This window comes from Salvelinus namaycush, chromosome 10, assembly GCF_016432855.1.
Source record: "Salvelinus namaycush isolate Seneca chromosome 10, SaNama_1.0, whole genome shotgun sequence".
NCBI lineage: Eukaryota > Metazoa > Chordata > Actinopteri > Salmoniformes > Salmonidae > Salvelinus > Salvelinus namaycush.
The window spans coordinates 17,956,713-17,976,617 of record NC_052316.1 but is presented as its reverse complement, the minus strand read 5'-3'; the positions used below and the strand labels follow the sequence as shown (position 1 = coordinate 17,976,617).

At 43.9% G+C, this 19,905-nt stretch overlaps 1 protein-coding gene, 1 non-coding gene and 1 pseudogene across 2 annotated transcripts in view; all 3 read right to left on the bottom strand.

Moving 5' to 3' along the window:
- Positions 1–81: 81 nt before the first annotated feature.
- LOC120055199 lies at positions 82–3,427 on the bottom strand (annotated as a pseudogene).
- Positions 3,428–4,998: 1,571 nt separating this feature from the next.
- The window catches only part of LOC120054787 (C3 and PZP-like alpha-2-macroglobulin domain-containing protein 8), a 49,254-nt gene continuing 34,347 nt past the window's right edge, over positions 4,999–19,905 (bottom strand). The window contains exons 31-43 of the mRNA XM_039002410.1: positions 19,752–19,838; positions 19,483–19,619; positions 19,065–19,220; positions 18,388–18,450; positions 14,935–15,188; positions 14,729–14,816; positions 12,409–12,483; positions 12,193–12,298; positions 11,837–11,947; positions 10,518–10,730; positions 9,329–9,403; positions 7,261–7,450; positions 4,999–5,111 (exon numbers count right to left, since the gene is read on the bottom strand). Of these exons, the coding sequence (XP_038858338.1) occupies position 5,111; positions 7,261–7,450; positions 9,329–9,403; positions 10,518–10,730; positions 11,837–11,947; positions 12,193–12,298; positions 12,409–12,483; positions 14,729–14,816; positions 14,935–15,188; positions 18,388–18,450; positions 19,065–19,220; positions 19,483–19,619; positions 19,752–19,838 (1,556 nt within the window). The 3' untranslated portion in view covers positions 4,999–5,110. The remainder of the gene's footprint in view (positions 5,112–7,260; positions 7,451–9,328; positions 9,404–10,517; positions 10,731–11,836; positions 11,948–12,192; positions 12,299–12,408; positions 12,484–14,728; positions 14,817–14,934; positions 15,189–18,387; positions 18,451–19,064; positions 19,221–19,482; positions 19,620–19,751; positions 19,839–19,905) is intronic.
- On the bottom strand, positions 14,124–14,178 carry LOC120055230. Its single transcript, XR_005477683.1, has one exon. It is a non-coding gene; the product is annotated as a U7 small nuclear RNA (small nuclear RNA).

Sequence of the window (19,905 nt, the reverse complement as noted above, 5' to 3'; positions counted from 1 at the left end):
ATGTTCTTTTTCTGTATCTAAACGTCCTTCATTTAATATTTTATAATAAGCCAGCATGGCAGTAGAAATGGTTCTCATTTGTCACCTCATCGAGTTGTTTGTTTTGCAGATAAATCCAACCTTGGTTAGGCCTAGTCCCATATGACGGAGGAACATGGTTGTGTAGTCAGCTACATTGACCACCAGTGGGGTGACAAACTCTGTCTGATGCCCAGAGAGAATGCTGGGGCCCGGGGCTTGTGGACAATCACCTTCTCAGGGTTACGAGTTCCAGGGCCAGGCTTTAGAGTGGCATTGTTGGGGAAGCCATGGCGACCTAGCATGGAGAAAGCTGGTTGCTTGGGCAGGTAGACACTTGGATCTGTACTGTTGTATCTACCAGGGCCTGTGGTCTTGGACATGTCCTCTGAGGACCCCCTGGCTAGCTTGGTGGGGACCTGGGGGCTCATGAGAGCAGGAAGACGGTGCTTGTTAGTCGCTGCTACAGTAGCGAGTGTGGAAGCACATGGTATAGGATGGGGGTCTGCGCTGGATGTTGCATGGAGGAGCATTCTCAGGGCTATATGCCCCTAGTCCAGGAGTCTGGAAAAGCCCTGCTGGTGGAAATGGCTGCAGTTAGCTTTGGCTTTCTAAAAACAAGCAACATTTTAAAGTGGAATGCAATAGGTTAATTTAGAGTATGCATATTTGTGAAGTACGTTCAAGAAGTTTAGATCTAACAGCAGAAGGCAAGGCTTGAGCTGTCACATCCAGCTGTATCTTGTTGCCCTACTTCTGTAAGTGGCCTATAAACAGCCACACTCAACAAGGTCCTTATGTAATTAACATCTCTATCAGGAAAATCAACATTTTCACATCCAATAAATATCGCCCTGAGCCTGCAGTCCTCTAATAGGATGCTTTTGATCTGTCAAATAAAAACATGGTTATCCTTGATTTATTGCAATGTTATAGGCACATTAACGCATGAAATCAGCTCTGAATTAAAAGTATTTACCTGAAGTTGGTGGGAACTTACTTGATTATCCTCTCACTTTGCCCAGCGTGGAATATGCAGTGTTGCCTTCCCTGCCGAAACGGGTGGTTTTTGCATCAATGTAATACTGAGGCTGTCGTCAACACCTTACACTACACAAACAAGAGAAACAATCAAATAACTAGCTGACATACAATACTGTAGTAAGTTTGCCAGTACCCTAAGGACAGTGTCACATTTGGCTGATAAGTGGTATACTGTACTGTTATAGGGTGGTTCACAGCTTAAAAAGTGTTTGGGGTGTCTCCCCTTAGTGGATTTACATTGGCATTACAACATTCAATATTCCCTTTCATGAGCAACTACTTGTTGGGGTAGTTTAGGACTCTTGAATAGAGTAGCTTGGGACCTCTATTGTGACCTCTGTAGTACTCACAATTGTTGCTTATCCTGCCGTGGAAGGAGTAAGCAGGGCTGGTTGGCTTGGTGAAGTCATGGCCGATGAAAGCAATGGTCAGTGGCAGAGCATAATGCCCTGAGCCTGTGGGTTGATGTGTTATGCTCGACCCATTTTGTTTTCCACCAGAAAATGGCCAAAACCAGCTCACTTGCTTTTACACTATGATTTGACTATTAGATGTTAAATTTTTCACCATATTAAAACAACAGTTAAATTCACATTACAGGGTTGACCTTAAAATGAGGGACAGACATATGTGAATCACTAATCACATGAAATAAATAATCTTCTGAAATGACTCTCAAAGCAGTAATATAACTGGGGCTTTAAAATGATGGTGAACATTTTGAGAAATCTTGGGATTAAGTTGGTTAACATCTTCCTAGTCACAGAGGGATGTGAAAATGCTGAAGTCTTAATTCATACACAAAATCAGATTAATTTAATTCTTTATGTGGTCTATATTAAAGGGCACTTCATTCAATATAACAGGCTTTTAAAAGTAAAATATTGATGGCACACATTTTGTGGAACGAACCAATATACAACCTGGGGAATGACATTACGTCAGCATACAAATGTTCATATGCCTGTGCACACTGCACAAGCAGAGCTACTGGGAACTGAGAACATTAACACTGAATAAAGCGAGTTCTGGCTAGTCCAAGCTCTGAGAAATGATCAACTCCTCCAGTCAATGTTCCCTCTCTGACATGATGAAATACATTAAATTACTAACTAGCTAAACATGTAACATTTACATGTTAAATTAACTCATCTCAGAATACACGAGTGATCTGTATTGAATAAGTACAGTACCGTTTCTTCCATTCGGGAAGCTCATCTTTCTCTGCCGGCAATGATGGGGCGCTTTTTCACCTCCCCACAATGGTCAAAGAGATTTACGGTCCTACAAGAAGTACTACAAAAAAAATCCTCCAAATCATTACATAAACTGCTCTATTCAATCAATAATAAGATGGCATTTGACAATACAGTATGCACAAAAACACAGGTATAGGGAGCATACTACTGTAGATGTGGACACAAACAGGCTCTAGAGATCCTTCATAGCCAGCAGGTCTTCCTCTCTGTGAGGTGATCTTCTGTGTCAGATGGATGTCAGCTCTCCACTCAGCAGCAACATCTCCCAAGTCCCGAGTTAAACACAGTATGGAGCTCACCTATTCAGAAATGCATACCTTAAAACAGTCTGTGCAGTTAATCACTCCAAAATAAGATCCATTACCATCACATAGGGCTGGGCGATATGGCCAAACTATCATATCACAATATTTTTCTATTTTTTTACAGTATGGCGGTATTTTATGTTTCTAAATCATAAAAGTTCTTAATATGTTTTATGAGTAGTGCATGGCCCGAGTATGGCAACAAATTAATTCTAAGTGTTTTTTATGGGCTTTCTGCATTCTGATTATACTCAAACAAACTAGGACAAAACTGACAGGGAAGTAGTCCAATTTGTAGAACATTTTATTTATTTAGCACTGTATTAAATTACCTTTATAGGCAGTATAGTAAAATCTATACCGGTATACCTTAAAAGACGATATATCGCCCAGCCCTACATCAAAGGCCCATAAAAGCCATAAAAAATAGAGCATCTTGTTTAGAAGGGCCTTTAAAATGAACAAATGTTTGATCTCACTCCAATGCTGTCTCCAACTAGTCCATCATCTCAGCCAGTTAAATGGCAGCCCAGCTCTGCTGGTGCTTAGAAACAATGTCATCACTCGAATTCACTGTCATGTAACACTATCTCCACAGAGCAATTCATGAAACCAAGATCCCCCTCTCCCTCCTTACTCTTTCACTCTCGCTGTTCATCGCAGCGTGGAGGCAGAATATTACACTTCAACCATGCATGCAGTTGCCAGGGAGATGTTCCATGATATTCAGTCTCAGAAACCAGGGCTTCAGCATCGCTTGGTCAGCGAAGTGAGTTTCCCTACTGTACCTTCCCCATTCATACAGCAGACCTCCCACTTGTAATGTAGATATACCATTCACACTTTATATCACAACAGTATCCCTTCGAGACCTGCAAAGCAGTGGAGTGAACAAATATTATCCTTCTTGACATAGCACAGTATATGAAACACTGAAAGTGAGAAAGACAATGCATATTATAACATATGTAATGTGTAATCTGACAGTTTTCCACCACCATTCCTGTAGTTTGATCATACAGTGGGCTCATGACCCATTCAATAACCTCTACATTGAAAAGGCATATCCATGTGCCGTTTTGACCAGGTATTCATTTTAAACAGCAGCAGAAGCACACACTATAGTTGCCAGAAGCTATATTATAACTGAGAACATTGACAAGTGCCTTAACCAACATTAAACATTAACAGGCTCCAACTCTCTCCTGGCTGCTGTTTAGGTAACCTGAGTGTGTTGTTAACAGGGGCAAACACACGGGTTGGTCCAGCTGCACACAGCCATTCCAGGGGTCACAGAGTCACAGCCTTCAAAGCAGAGGGTATTCTGAAAGGCCGCAGCGCTTCATAATGACACAGCTAACTGCTGACAGGATGATAGGAAATTCTCCTCAGGCTAAACTACCGTATCAAAGGAAATGGACCAACACAACTCCTTAACCACCAGGTCTGCTCCTCGTTTCCTATGTAACATATAGGCCTATACATATAGGGAATAGAATTACTGCTACCTGAGGAGAGACTTACAGTAGCATGTAAAGTTAACTGCAAACAGAGACATGGATTGTATACAAAGTTTATTCTCTTGTTTTTCAAAAGCAGCTGTATTGAAAATGGATGTGGGGTTACATTGGTTTAAATGTGGTAAATGTACCGTAGTTCCAAACCTTTATTCTTGTTTTAGGATATCAATAATCAAAAATTTAACAAAACAAAATAGCTTATGTACTGTACAATCAAATCCCTGTCTGTTCAGGTGACAGCTATACCCAAATAGGACTTATTATGTGGAGATATTGGTAGCTTGGTAAAAATGTTTAGAAGAATTGAGCTTATCTTAATCCTCCAGTTTAAGGCTGCAGAAATTCAGTCTCTAGTAGGTTAACACACCAAATAAGTACATAAAGATATCCACTGTACACCTCAGTGTTCGACCTAAGGCTTCCTCAGAATAAGAAAAACAGGTCCATGACATCTTGACATATTTTTTATGAATTAAATGAAGACATCGGTGTAGGTGACAGGACAAAAAGGCAATAGGGGGAGGCATTGGAACAAATAAACCAAAAGAAGAACTAGCTACAAATAAATACCACAGTTAAAAAAAACATTTGTTTTAACTCGGGTGTAATTACACCTCCATCTAGAGGTTACAGAAAAACAATGTAAAGGCACTACAGTGAATATCAAAGACGCTATGGTGTCTACTGTTGAATAGGAGACTGGAGATATAAAAGAGAGAAATACAGAGGGCTGGAGGGGGACTAGCATAGTAACACACACACACACACACACACACGCACACACACGCGTAGTCCTTAAGTCATTCATATGCGCGCACGCACCCCCCCCCCCCCCCCCCCCCCCACCATCTCTTCCTTTCAGGATGGGCAGTCCCCACTTTTCCTTCTCTCTCCACCCACTCTAACATATTAACAAACAATGTACAATTTGGAGATCTGGCTGGTGATGCAGTCGGGGGAAGTTTCTGTGGAGGAGAGAACAGTACACTGAATAAGATCTCTGATGATGTTCATTGCAATTTGATAGAAAGGTATAGATATGCTTTCTTTGATGTAGAGCAGTGGAGGCTCCTCAGAGGAGGAAAGGGAGGACCATACTCCTAAGTGAATTTCATAAATATAGTAAAACATTAAAAAAGTTATCCTTTTTAGATAAAATTATACTAAATATATTAATGTCACCAAATAATATATTAAAATATAATGTTTTGCAATGAAGGTCTACAGCAGCCTCAACAGCACTCTGTAGGTTAGCACCTTCGTGTAGCCGGAGGACAGCTAGTTTCCGTTCTCCTCTGGGTAAATTGACTTCAAAACAAAACCTAGGAGGCTCATGGTTCTCACCCCCTTCCATAGACTTACACAGTAATTATGACAACTTCCGGAGGACATCCTCCAACCTATCAGAGCTCTTGCAGCATGAACTGACATGTTGTCCACCCAATCAAAGTATCAAAGATTGAATCTAGTACTGAAAGCATAAGCTACAGCTAGCTAGCACTGCAGTGCCTAAAATGTGGTGAGTAATTGACTCAAAAAGAGAAAAAGACAATACTTTAACAGTTTTGAACAAATTAATTTCTTCCAAAATGAAGGAGAAGCAAGAGAGAGAGGGTTAATTAAAAATAAATCACTTTCAGTTTAACTTACTTAGCTAGCAAATGCAGCCTACTTAAACAGCCTGCTCAAACAGAGGGATGCCATTTTAGCTAGCTGGCTATGACTATCCAACACAACACTGGAACTCTTCCAAGTGAAGGTAAGCTTTTGGTTTTACTAATTTATTGCCCCCAGGGCCCGCCGGTGTAAGTGCTCAACTGCTTACTGACTGTACACTGTAACGTTACTGCATGATTGTAGCGGGTTTACTAACGCGTTAGTTCTATTAGCTATGTTGACTATGACTTTACTTTAGCTAATATGGTGACAATGATTTAGGCTGTGTGTAGCAGTTATGATATGGTTTGGCTTGGATATGTTTTTTCATCTGGCCACATATATCTGATGTGTTGTGCATTGAAGTCCACAAGTGAAGTGAAAAGTTGAGAGGAGGAGAGCGCATAGATGCTAGAAGGAATATAATGTGGCTGCTATGAAAGTGAACTGTGTTTACGCATGATCAGGGGTGTATTCTGTTGAAAAACTTTTCTTAAACGGAAGAAAACGGAACAGGGATTAACATACCTGAATTTGTCCAATAAAAAACTTGTTTGCAACTTAATGATTACACCCCAGATCAGCTAGATGCAGGCAAGAGTGTGCAAGGCAGCATTGAATGTGTCACTGTCTGTCTGTGTCACTGTCTGTCACCTCAAATGTTTCTATCGACCTGTGTGCACCTACGTTGTAAACTTTCCTTCATAAACTTGGTTGTAGCAACCTCATGATGGGTATAGGGAAAATGTGAGTATCACGTAGTAGCTTCAACCTATCACTGTTTCATTGAACTGGGTGAATGGAATATGAATGACAGTCATCCAATTTGCTGTAATAGAAATAAGGCCAATCGTCATCACTCATCTTAAACGGCACTGACTGCCACTGATACCATCTACTGCATCTTGCCTATGCCGCTCGGCCATCGCTCATCCATATATTTATATGTACATATTCTTATTCCATCCCTTTACATTGTGTGTGTATAAGGTATTTTATTTATTTTTTATTTAACCTTTATTTAACTAGGCAAGTCAGTTAAGTTAAGAACAGTGGGTTAACTGCCTTGTTCAGGGGCAGAATGACAGATTTTTACCTTGTCAGCTCGGGGATTCCATCCAGCAACCTTTCGGTTACTGGCCCAACGCTCTAACCACTAGGCTACCTGCCGCACCAAAGGTAGTTGTTGTGGAATTGTTAGATTACTTGTTAGATATTATTGCACTGTCAGAACTAGAAGCACAAGCATTTCGCTACACTCGCATTAACAACTGCTAACCATGTGTATGTGACCAATAACATTTGATTTGACGTAGAGGTATCTGAATACACTTTGTTATTACTGAGGAAAGAAAGTCACAGTTGAGTTAATTTCAAGTCCTATCCACATTACCACCGTGTTAACAGTTCCAACTCAGTGTTGTTGTGCAAACAGACGGAGAGGTCAGAGGGCCATACCATCGCTCATGGGTGTCCTTTGTGTCCAGTGTGGGTAGCTGGCTATCTGATGGACTGTCCTGCTCTCCCCCCTGCTCCCCTTCCGCCAGCTCAAAGTGGTCCTCCCCCTCCGCAGCGAAGGGTTCTGAGTCTGGGTCATACTCATAGGAGTAGTAGGACACCTCAGCCATGGAACCCTGCTCTTCCTCACCTACAGCATAAAAGAGGGACAGAGAGAGGGGAGGAGGGATGTTGAAAAAAATATAAATAATAAAGACGTGAGACAATTGTTCAACACACTTTTGTTTGAGAGAACACTAGTTTTGGATAAAAAGTTAAGGGGTATAACAGTATGTTTCCACAGAGAATCTACCAAAAATGAGTTAATTGTACAAAGTGGCCAGTAGGGGTCACTATGTCCTTTAAAAGTTCAGCCTCACGTAAAGCACTGCATGCACACTGTTCCTTTTGGAAATCATATATTTCAGATGACTACACACACTACATTCCATTTATTTTAACCAGTCTCTTAAACATAGTGTTTTGTTGAATTAATCATGCACTCAGCTCTGATGCTGTTTCACCACTAAGGGAGGAACTGATTCCAAAGTCTCAATGTTTTCACTAAATCTGTTGAGAATGCTGTCAGATTCTTGGCACACAAAATCACATCCATCACAATCTACCTAACCTAACACACAGTGTAGCTCAGGTCAACAACATATAATAGCTCAGCATTACAGTTTGCACAATGTTCATTGAGTGTAATAATCTGGTTTGAAACATGTTTTCTGTACGTGTGTACCGCTAGAGTTTTAATGGCATTCCTGTGGTGAGGTGTCTTCCAATGTGAAGCATCAGTCTTTGTACTGAGGAGACCTTTGACCTTTGTGGAACTCCATTACAGCTACTGTGAGCTGCAGGCTGGGAACAAGTCAGCACAGGCATAGGCCACATCAAACACACACGCACGCACACACGCACGCACGGACTTGAGCCTACTCTATATCACACCCACGATCCCTGCTACACACCAACATAAAGAATGATATATCTGACCAGGAGTTCTGTAACAAGTTATTTCAGCATGACATGTAAGTGAACCCTGTGGTGGAGCAACAAATATCCCCTTTAAGAAAAACGATCCACCTAAGTGAAGCCTATACTCCTGTTTATCTGAATGTGAGAGTAGCCTGTAGAGGTGATCCACTGAGGAGTGCTCTACTTCCCCTTCTCCTCACCTTTCCTGCAGACTGGGGCAAGTCCCAACAGCCCCCAGCACACTGCAGGCAGACAGAGTGATCAGACCTGGAGGACAGGAGGGAAGGAAGGGCAGGGGCTCTCATCTACACCTCTAGCTCTTCTACAACAATGATCAAACTCCTTAGACTTATTTTTACTTGTAAAAATGATCAAACTCTTTATAAGCCAGAAGAAGCAGATGCATGTTGGTGGACATATACTTTACAGTGGGTGTAGGTTAGAGCAAACTATTGTAGGCAGTCTGTATGTGAATGTTCTCAGAGGGTTGCATGTGTATAGTCTGAGCTGGAATAAGCTCCAATCCCTCATACAATACAAATCAATGGATACATGCAGATATACATTTACAGTGGGCACAGTAGAGGTCTGGTCCTCCTCTGTCAGGTGTGTATACAGTGTTTCGAGAGTGGGAACAGAGCAGAGCAGGGTTCCCTACAGTATGAGCCGCCTGACACGCCTGCACATGTCAACGCAAGCTTCACTCAGAGGTGATATGCCTGAACTCTCCAGCCCCTGCTTTTGGCTGGCACTCACAACACACACTCTTCACACTCCTCAATTCTCACACACACTCCCTCCTGCAGCTGGGAACAGCTGGCATCCAATGAGAGACAGGGGTGGGGGAGGTGTAGAGAGAGGAAAAGAGAGAGTGGTGTGTGTGTGTGTGTGTGTGTGTGTGTGTGTGTGTGTGTGTGTGTGTGTGTGTGTGTGTGTGTGTGTGTGTGTGTGTGTGTGTGTGTGTGTGTGTGTGTGTGTGTGTGTGTGTGTGTGTGTGTGTGGTGTCTGTATGAGTGTGTGTGAGTGCTTTGCCTGGCACTGTATTTACCTTTGTGTACAGCCACAGGAGCTTGCCCTGGTTCCTCGCCTGTTGTAGTCTCTCTGTCCTCCGTGGTGGATTCCGCTGTGTGAACAAAGACACAACACAATGACAACAAGCCAATGTTACACGGACCACATATTAAACTGTACGGTTACAGTACAAGTGTGATATCTTTTCCCGTATTTCCAACATGGGTGCATATCTCTAAATTACCCATACACAAACAAGCGACAATAGGAAGGTCTAAACACGTATCCGTTCCTTCTGATAATCTACTGTATGAAACATTTGGCACAGGCAGCCTAGTGTTCCCACACAGGTTTTGTCTGTGTCTTTTCCCAATCCGCTCCACAACAAGAAGGCTCCTTTGTTGTTGGTCTGTGCGTCGGAAAGGAATGTGACAGGGTTTTCAAAGGCCTGGACAAAAGCACTCTGTCATTTGGGGTGCCCTGTAATATAGCAGCGCTGGGAAGCTCTCCTCACAAACTTCATCCAGCCTGCACCTGAACAGCTGTTACCACAGCCACACACACACACACACACACACACACACACACACACACACACACACACACACACACACACACACACACACACACACACACACACACACACACACACACACACACACACACACACACACCACCCTTTCTTCTCCTACTTTTGTGTGTGTGTGTGTGTGTGTGTGTGTGTGTGTGTGTGTGTGTGTGTGTGTGTGTGTGTGTGTGTGTGTGTGTGTGTGTGTGTGTGTGTGTGTGTGTGTGTGAGAGATAGATTATGTGCATGTTGGGCTGCCCTGCACCCTCTTCCAGCACATCCTCTCTTCAATTCCTCAAAGGGTGTTTCTAATAATCAAAACATTTTGGAGACATATTTTCGTTGGATGTAATGTTTGACTATGAAATAGATCATGTTTTAGCTCTTCAATGTGTCTCCAAAGCTGACCGATAAGTTAGAGCCACATGTGAGCGTGGCTGGCAGAGACACTGGGAGGGGTTCAGAGCCTGGCAGTGTTATTAGCAGTCAGTGGGTGTGGGGGCACAGCTGTAGCAGCTTTTAATTAAATCCATTCAGAGGATGAATTCACATCAAAGTCATGAATTGATTAATTGGCCATTACTGTAATTAAGGATTTTTCAACTAATTAACTTCATTTCAAATGGAATGGAGCCCATCCCTGGTAGAGTAGTCTTACTCTCAGGACACTGGGACATGGGCACTTGTTCTATGCGGGTCCCGTTGCGGCAGGCAAAGACCTCCATCTGGCACTGATTCTGGTAGAGATGTCCGTCTGAGCCACACACCAGCTCCCCGTCATAGCCACAGTCCCTGTAACAGGTGCAACGCTCAAACCTCTCCTCCTCCAGACAGCCAAACACGTTGTTACATTGGTTCCCCTGGACAAAGCCTGGGTCAGAGGAAACACACAGGACAGGATCTTTTGCATTTTTCTAACAATGTTTATCAACAATGTGTGACTTTAGTTGTTACATTTAACCATCATAATAGAGCTCATCAGCTTGTCGCCCTAAAACCCGGAAATGAGTTACCTCTGGTTCGTTCAGCCATTCCTATGGGGAACATGAATGGGGAAAGAATAGGGTTTTGGGATAAACGCCCAAATAAGGTCTGAGGTAAATACTAGTGCTTTATGTGTTTTTTTTGGTTACATAAACGCTTCAAAATTCACAAAAAGTGATGCTAGCTGATGCAGATTATCATAGACCAAAATGTATACGATTTCTTAAGCCTGCGTTTACCACAGACCTTATTTTCTACGTTTATCCAGTGCCGACATGGGTCAGGTAAAGGGTAGGAAATAGAGAATACATATTTCATAGGAAGGAAAGTTGAGAGAGAGAGAGAGAGAGAGAGAGAGAGAGAGAGAGAGAGAGAGAGAGAGAGAGAGAGAGAGAGAGAGAGAGAGAAGAAAGAGTGTGAGAGGATGTGTGTGTTGATGAGAGCGGTTCCCCAGGGTCCGAGCATGGTCTTGGTTCCAGCTGCACGGGGTCCCAGCCCCTCAGCCTCTCTCTCTTTGCCACTCTCTCAGCCAGGCCGGCAAAACACAGTGCCAACACACACAGGGTCATCCACTCATCACCACGGTGACAGAGGCAAACTTCACCATTTGTTGTAGCAACATCGGTCCTCGCTAATGAGAGAGTGTGTGTGTGTGTGTGTGTGTGTGTATGTGTGTGTGGTTGTGTCTCGCTGAAACGAAAACACTCGGCTCGGCACGATGACAACCAGGGCCAGTGGGCATTCCTGTGTGGGGCTGTTTTTCTGTTTCTTCTCTTTCCAATATCGGCCCGTGCCAATAACAATTTAGGCACGACACACACGCTCTTAGAAAGCATAGGGACAGGGAGGTTTACAGAGGAGCCCCGTGAGACATGTCACACTTTCACTCTCTCTCTCTTAGCTAAGCTTAATGGGCACTCACACAAATATAATGGTGTAGTTCCATTAATGGAAATACAGTAGAGTGTTGTAACTCGGTGGTGTAGCTCTTACCTATCCACTGGTTGGTTGAGCTCTCCACCTCGTTGCACGTGGTGCCATCACACAGCTCGCGGGCCAGTGGACTGCTCTCGCTCACGTTGTAAAAGCGGGTGGCCTCAAACGCTGTGGAGAAAGAGAGAGTGTGAGAGAGAGAAAGACAGAAACACACACACACAAAGATTTGTATGAGTGGTGGATGCACCTCTCTCTCCACAAAACAACGCTGTCTCTATATTTTAAACCACATACTATTGAATTCCAATTTCCTCTGAGAGAAGGCTGTCGGTAAATCATACTAAATCATTGTGAAGATGGAGGAGGGTTTCCCTGCTCGCAAAGTGAGCATATTCATAACATCAGAGGCACACCTGGTTCGTAGTAGTCGTACACCTTGACTGGAACAGGCGCTGTCTTGCCCACTATGTACTGCCTGACAGCCTGGAAGGCCACACACGTCATACACTGACTGGAGATCTGTGTGGTGGGAAAACACAGAGACAGGTAAAATGTTAACCAGTTAGAATTGATCACACAGTACAGTACACCACAGCTATAAACAGATCACAATGGTGATATACTGGTACCTCATCAAAGTAGAAGAGGACCTTCCTTCCGTCCACTTCGTACCTCTTCAGACCAACCCTCTTGTCCAGCAGCAGCTGTTTGATGAGGAAAGGGGAGAGGATGGGGTTCAGTACATATTCTAATCTACAATTAACCAAACATTCAATAACATCCCTTTCAACAAACACTATTATACAGTACAGAACCACTGTCAAAGCCTTTTAGTTTAAAGGGTTAAATACAAAGCTTTTTTGTTGTCTCAGTATTCTGGTGACTTCATTTCAGCCTAGTTGTACAGTAGGTAGGTCAAGTCTGTTTACAAGCTGAAGAGAGGGAGCCAGAGACAGCTTCCAATAACAGTATCAGTGTCTATGAGGGAGTTGCTGTTTCCAGCGTAAGGGGTTGGGTGTTGGGGGGAGCATGGGGGCACGGGTGTTAACTCCTCCCACAGGGCTCTCTAGAAGGTGGCAGTCCTACGGACAGATGAAGTTTATGAGGTGCTCAGCCTGAGCTGGCGCCACTGGGACACACACACACACACACACACACAGAGTTCGGTAGAGAGTAATAGAGTGTGTGTATGTCTGTGTGTGAGTAGGCTGTGTGTTGGCTGTGTTGTTTGACAATAACTATAATTATAGTAACAACTTGAAATGTATTCCATTCACCTTCTCTTAGCACTTAAAGTAAAATAAAATAGGTAGCATAGTTAATGTGAGGCATTTTGTTCCATTCAGCTCAGCCCCATTATACTGATAAAAAGAGCCATAGAGACATAAGCCAAAGTGTGTTGTGTAATCATTCCAAGTAACATTGATGAAAACAACAACACATGACTGCATAAGCGAGGCTCCATCTCGTAAAGTGAGGAATCCTGCTGGTCAAGGCAGTCAGGCAGTCGTAAGGCAGGGAGGCTAGCAGGGGTGGCTCTGTAAACCTAGCTTGTTAGCCACTAAACAACACAGGTCAGCACTGACTCCCTCATGTCTCAGGGAGCTATGTGTGTGTGATTGTGTGTGTGTGTTATCTCCTCCCAGGTAGGTAGGTCTTTATAAAGGTGTATAGCTGGAGTCTGTGGCCCATAACTCTGCAGTAATGGGGGAGATAAGCATTTGATGAGTGCCTGGGGAGGTGACCTCAACTAACCCCTCCCTAAGATGGCTGCTATGGGTCCCTGGGTCCCTCTCCCCTAGCTCTCAGAGGGGGGTAGTTGGGATAAACAGTGGCAACCCCCTGCCCTGGCGGCTGGGTTTTAGGCCAAGAGAGGGTAGGTGCCCCCTGCCCTGGCTCCCTGTGGAGCCCCAGAGACACAGTAATGAACACTGGGCCAGAGTTGGCCCTCATCCAGACAACACTACAGTCCTTAAACACTGCAGTAAAAATACTCTCTCAATAGTGATTACCCCACTGCTTCATAAACACACACACGTAGATCCAGTCGACCCAGTTTTGGCTATGTCTGTCAAGAGTTCCAGCACACTCACATGAAAAAATACTATAGTGTATACTATGGTAGGAATACTATAGTATTCACTTTAGTGTTTTTGGAGATTTTACTGTAGTATATAGTAGTATTTATTGCAGTATACTATATTATCTACAGTTTATTATAGTATAAATACTGTAACAAAATAGTAGTATATAGTATAGTAATTACTGTAGTGTTTGTGCGGACTGTAGTATACAGTAGTATTTACTAAAGGGTTTTGGTTTTATTATCTTTGACATAGAAGTGGAGGGCTTTCTCCTTGAGGAAACCTACTGGAGAAATAGTAAAAGAGCAAATGTTCCATAACCTGTAGGTAGATAGGACTGGCGTTTGGGCAGGGAATATACAGTGTGTGTGTGTGTGTGTGTGTGTGTGTGTGTGTGTGTGTGTGTGTGTGTGTGTGTGTGTGTGTGTGTGTGTGTGTGTGTGTAAGAAGTTAAGCTACACTTAAGAAAAAAAAGAAGTTACTTTGAAAAACTACTTCACTACATCCAAACTACTTCGTGGTAAATAATCATATCTAAATCTGAAATATCATAGACTACAAGTTGCAAGAACTGATCACTCTGGAGTAAAGGTTTAATTTAGCTTATTAAACACAAAAACTATGTTTCAAGTGAGGAATCCGAAAAAGAAAGGAAATCCTTGCCTAATTCACCTGATCAATACGACGCCACACCGCCTCATCTGAAATGGTCTTCAGATTTAAGTCGTGTCTGTCTGTCTGTCTGTCTGTCTGTCTGTCTGTCTGTCTGTCTGTCTGTCTGTCTGTCTGTCTGTCTGTCTGTCTGTCTGTCTGTCTGTCTGTCTGTCTGTCTGTCTGTCTGTCTGTATGTCTGTTTATGTCCTACCCTCTCCAAGCTTTCCACATCGGAACGGAAACCTGAGAGCAGAGTGAACTCCAAGACAGCCATGTTGGAAGAACCTGAGTGGAGCCACCTGTAGAGAGAAACAGAGTTAGATGCTAAGCTAAATGCTAGCAGAAATAGGCCAACTACCAGCCTAAATGCTAGCTAGGCTAAAGGCTGCTGCACTGAGCCGACTGTCTCTGCCCTACCTGGCGCAGGCTTCCAGGGTGATGCGGTAGTCCAGGTTGTCTTGGTGAGCTGCGGGGTCTTCATCATCGGTGGCCGCCCGGCGTTTACGGCTCAGCTCTGAGCGGTTGTCGGCACGGGAACGGGAGCGAGGACTAGGGTGGTGGGGGGAGGGTGGTGCTGGCGGGTGCCGCTCCTGCCTGGGTTCTTTCAGGTCCACCTTGAGCTGGAAGGCTGGCTTGGCCAAGGGGTCAGGCACGTTGTAGGATACATCAATCTGAGGAGAGACAGAATGTATTCCAGATTGTGGGTGTAGTAGGTAGTGCAGAGAAAACTCATTGAATATGGAAGCTAACGCACGCACGAGAGAGGGATGTGCTGAGGGAGGGATAGAGGTGTGAAAGCAGGAAATGAGGTGTGTGAATAGATGGAGGGATGTATGGAGGAGTGGAGGGGGGCAGAGATAGGCAGCAATAGTGGCCTTCTTCAGCCATGGCCCCTATATACACTGAGTGTACAAAACATTAAGAACACCTGCTATTTCATTGACATACACTGATGAGTTGAATCCAGGTGAACATTATGATCCCTTATTGATGTCACCTGTTAAATGCACTTCAATCAGTGTAGATGAAGTTGAGGATTTTTAAGCCTTGAGACAATTGAGACATGGATTGTGTATTCAGAGGGTGAATGGGCAAGACAAAAGATTTAAGTGCCTTTGAACAGGGTATGGTAGTAGGTGCCAGGCGCACAGGTTTGAGTGTATCAAGAACTGCAATGCTTCTGGGTTGTTCACCCTCAACAGTTTCCCGTGTGTATCAAGAATGGTCCACCACCCAAAGGACATCCAGTTAATTTAACACAACTGTTGGAAGCATTGGAGTCAACATGGGTCAGCATCCCTGTGGAATGCTTTCGACAACTTGTAGTCCAAATTGAGCCTGTTCTGAAGGCAAAAGGGGTGCAACATAATATTAGGAAGGTGTTACTAATGTTTTGTACACTCAGTGTATACAGTGCCTTTGGAAAGTATTCAGACCCCTTCCCTTTTCCACATTTTGTTACGTTACAGCCTTATTCTAAAATGGATGAAAAACATTTTTTTTCAGTCTGGACACAATACCCCATAATGACAAAGCGAAAACAATTTTAGCTAATTTATATTTTTTTAAACAACAGAAATACCTAATTTACATAAGTATTCAGACCCTTAGCTATGAAACTGGAAATTGAGCTCAGGTGCATCCTGTTTCCATTGATCATCCTTGAGATGTTTCTACAACTTGATTGGAGTCCACCTGTGGTAAATTCAATTGATAGGTTATGACTTGGAATGGCACACACTTGTCTATATAAAGTCCCACAGTTGACAGTGCATGTCAGAGCAAACACTAAGCCATGAGGTTGAATGAATTGTCTGTAGAGCTCCGAGACAGGATTGTGTCGAGGAACAGATCTGGGGAAGGGTACCAAAAAATGTCTGCAGCATTGAAGGTCCACAAGAACACAGTGGCCTCCATCATTCTGAAATGGAACAAGTTTGGAACCACCAAGACTCTTCCTAGAGCTGGCTGCCCGGCCAAACTGAGCAATCAGGGGAGAAGGGCCTTGGTCAGGGAGGTGACCAAGAACTCGATGGTCACTCTGACAGAGCTCCAGAGTTCCTCTTTGCAGAAGGGAGAACCTTCCAGAAGGACAACCATCTCTGCAGCACTCCACCAATCAGGTTTTTATGGTAGAGTGGCAGACGGAAGCCACTCCTCAGTAAAAGGCACATGACAGCCCGCTTGGAGTATGCCAAAAAGCACCTAAAGACTCTCAGACCATGAGAAACAAGATTCTCTGGTCTGATGAAACCAAGATTGAACTCATTGGCCTGAACGCCAAGTGTCACGTCTGGAGGAAACCTGCCACCATCCCTATGGTGAAGCATGGTGGAGGCAGCATCATGCTGTGGGGATGTTTTTCAGTGGCAGGGAATGGGAGACTAGTCAGGATCTAGGGAAAGATGAATGGAGCAAACACAGAGAGATCCTTGATGAAAACCTGCTCCAGAGTCTTCAGGATCTCAGACTGGGGTGAAGATTCACCTTTCAACAGGACAACGACCCAAAGCACACAGCCAAGACAATGCAGGAGTGGCTTCGGGGCAAGTCTCTGAATGTCCTTTAGCTGCCCAGCCAGAGCCTGGACTTGAACCCGATCTAACATCTCTGGAGACCTGAAAATAGCTGTGCAGCGACGCTCCCCATCTGTCCTGACAGAGCTTTAGAGGATCTGCAGAGAAGAATGGGAGAAACTACCCAAACACAGGTGTGCCAAGCTTGTAGCATCATACCCAAGAAGACTGGAGGCTATAATCACTGCCAAAGGTGTTTCAACAAAGTACTGAGTAAAGTGTCTGAATCCTGTAAATGTGATATTTCAGTTTTACATTTTTTATAAATATGCAAAAATGTCTAAAAACCTGTTTTTGCTCCGGCATTATGGGGTATCGTGTAGATTGATGAGGGGAAAATAGACAATCCATTTTAGAATAAGGCTGTAACGTAACAAAATGTGGAAAAAGTCAAGTGGTCTGAATACTTTCCGAATGCACTGTATGCTCGGCTATGAAAACCAACTGATATTTACCCCTGAAGTGCTGAACTGCTGCACCCTCTATAACCACTGTGATAATTATTTGACACTGCTGGTTATCTATGAGCATTTGAATGTCTTGAAGAATGATCTGGCCTTAATGGCCTTGTACTCTTATAATCTCCACCTGGCACAGCCAGAAGAGGACTGGCCACCCCTCAGAGCCTGGTTCCTCTCTAGGTTTCTTCTTAGGTTCCTGCCTTTCTAGGGAGTTTCTTAGCCACTGTGCTTCTGCATCTGTATTTATTTCTCTTTGGTTTTAGGCTGGGTTTCTATAGCACTTGGTGACAAATTGTTTTATAAAATACATTTGATTGATTGATATATACATATATATAAATGCAGCATTACAACAGTAGTAATAGTAGTAATACACATAAGCTTTATGTCCTTTTTCAAAGGATCCAAAAACTGTTAAGTGTTATCTGAAGGATCACAGAGCCCATTTGAGACCAGCGTAATGATCACCTGTCATGTGAAGAGGGATAAGGTTGACACACTCTTCTAAACATCCAGCAGAGGAGAGGAGAGAAGAAGAGAGGAGGAACTGGCCCCCCAAGAAGTTGTTTATGCACCCTGGCCTCAAAGAGCCTTTTGTTTTTAGTGACAAGGTACAGCGAAAACAGCATCCTATCCAGGGGGTCAGTGTTATTGAGGAACGAACAGTCCCCGCTGAACAATTGCCTAAGTTTTACCAGATCATTCCAATTTACAGTCAGGAATTTGGGCATTAGAGCAATGAGTCATGGGAATGGACTGGCTTTTCCCCTCTGGTGGATTCTCAGTGTGACTGAAGGATAGAATGATAGAAGAGGAGATCAGTAGTAACATACCTGCATTAGACAGCAGCCCTCGCCTTTAGCACTGACAAACAGCCCTGTGGGAATACTGGGGATCTAGACAGAGCGAGAGGAGAAAAAAATGGGGGTGAGAGAGACACTTATCAAGTGAATTAATGCTGTAGACCCAAGCAGTAGCAGTCAAATAGCCTGGCCACTAACCAGCACAGCTAAATTGCCCCCAATTAAACTGACAGAGCTAATTACAGCAGAGAATTACATGCCCGGCAGAGGGAACAAAAGTTCAAGCCTTCACCTGAGCTACTCCCTCACTGTGACTGATTGGCAGGTGCTTGGGAATGAGAAGGAAATGTAGACGAACAGCCTGAAAACACTCACTGGTTCATTCACTGGGAAACATATTCCATTGCTCTTAGATAGAGTCTCATTGTCATCGTCAAGTGAATTGACTTTGTGGATGTTATTTAAGGTACCTTTCATCATTGAAAACAGACAATTGTGTAACTTGAGTTTCTGTGTGTAGTGTGTATCTTGGTCCAGTAGGAGTCTCTTCACTATCTGAGAAAGAGCGTTTACCTCAGAAAGAAGATGCCCTTAGAAACAGATCTAGGATCAGATTACCTTCCTCCAATCCTAACCTTAACTATTAAAGGAAAAACCATAACTGACCTTACATTAGAGTCTAGTGGCAACGTGGCACTACTCCTTACCGAGGCGCTCTGCAGCATCTTTTGGTTGTCGCGGTGCAGTTCAAAGCTCTCCTGGAAGTCCAGGTTGGTAGAGGCCAGCGAGATGGTCAGGTTAACTCCTCCCACGTACGACAGGATGGCGTACTCAGACAACGCCTGAAGAGCTACACACGTGTCCTAGGAGAGTGGATGGACAGACAGTTATTAGAAGGAGGCTTTGGACACCAGATGACCAATTACCAGTTGTTTCAAATAGACCTTGGTAGGACAGTTCTCTCTTCTAAAAGAGATTATCAGGCTAACCTGGTAAAACCTGGTCAAATAAAACCACATTTGGCCGCTTAAAAAAACACAATACATATGGGAGAGATGCATCTGGGAGAATACTTTAGACTAAGAGACTGAGAGGCTCTGGTTCTCCAGGGTTTGTGAGGTGTACCTGTGTGGAGGAGAAGCCCCCGAGGGCGTTCCTCTGCTGGGAGAGCCACTTGACCACAGGCAGGGCGGAGGCCACGTCACCCAGCAGGGCGTAGGTCAGCAGACCGTATGCTGTCATCTCCACCTCCGCTGACACCACTAGGACACGGAGGAGACTATTAGCGTACAAACAACAGACAGCCACACTAACACTAAAAGTCCCGATCTGAGAACATCAGAATCATCCATCATAGAGGACAGTCAGGCTGTGGCCTGACAGTGTGTGTCTACCTGACTGAGAAAGACCGTCACTAAAGCCCATGAAGGTGGCCTCATCTGTCACCGTGCTGCCAGTCAGACTCCAGTGGGTAAAGCCGTCTGATTGAAAGAGGAGAGAAGTAAGAGAAAGAAGGAAATGGAGAGAGACAAAAGTGTAAGAAACAGT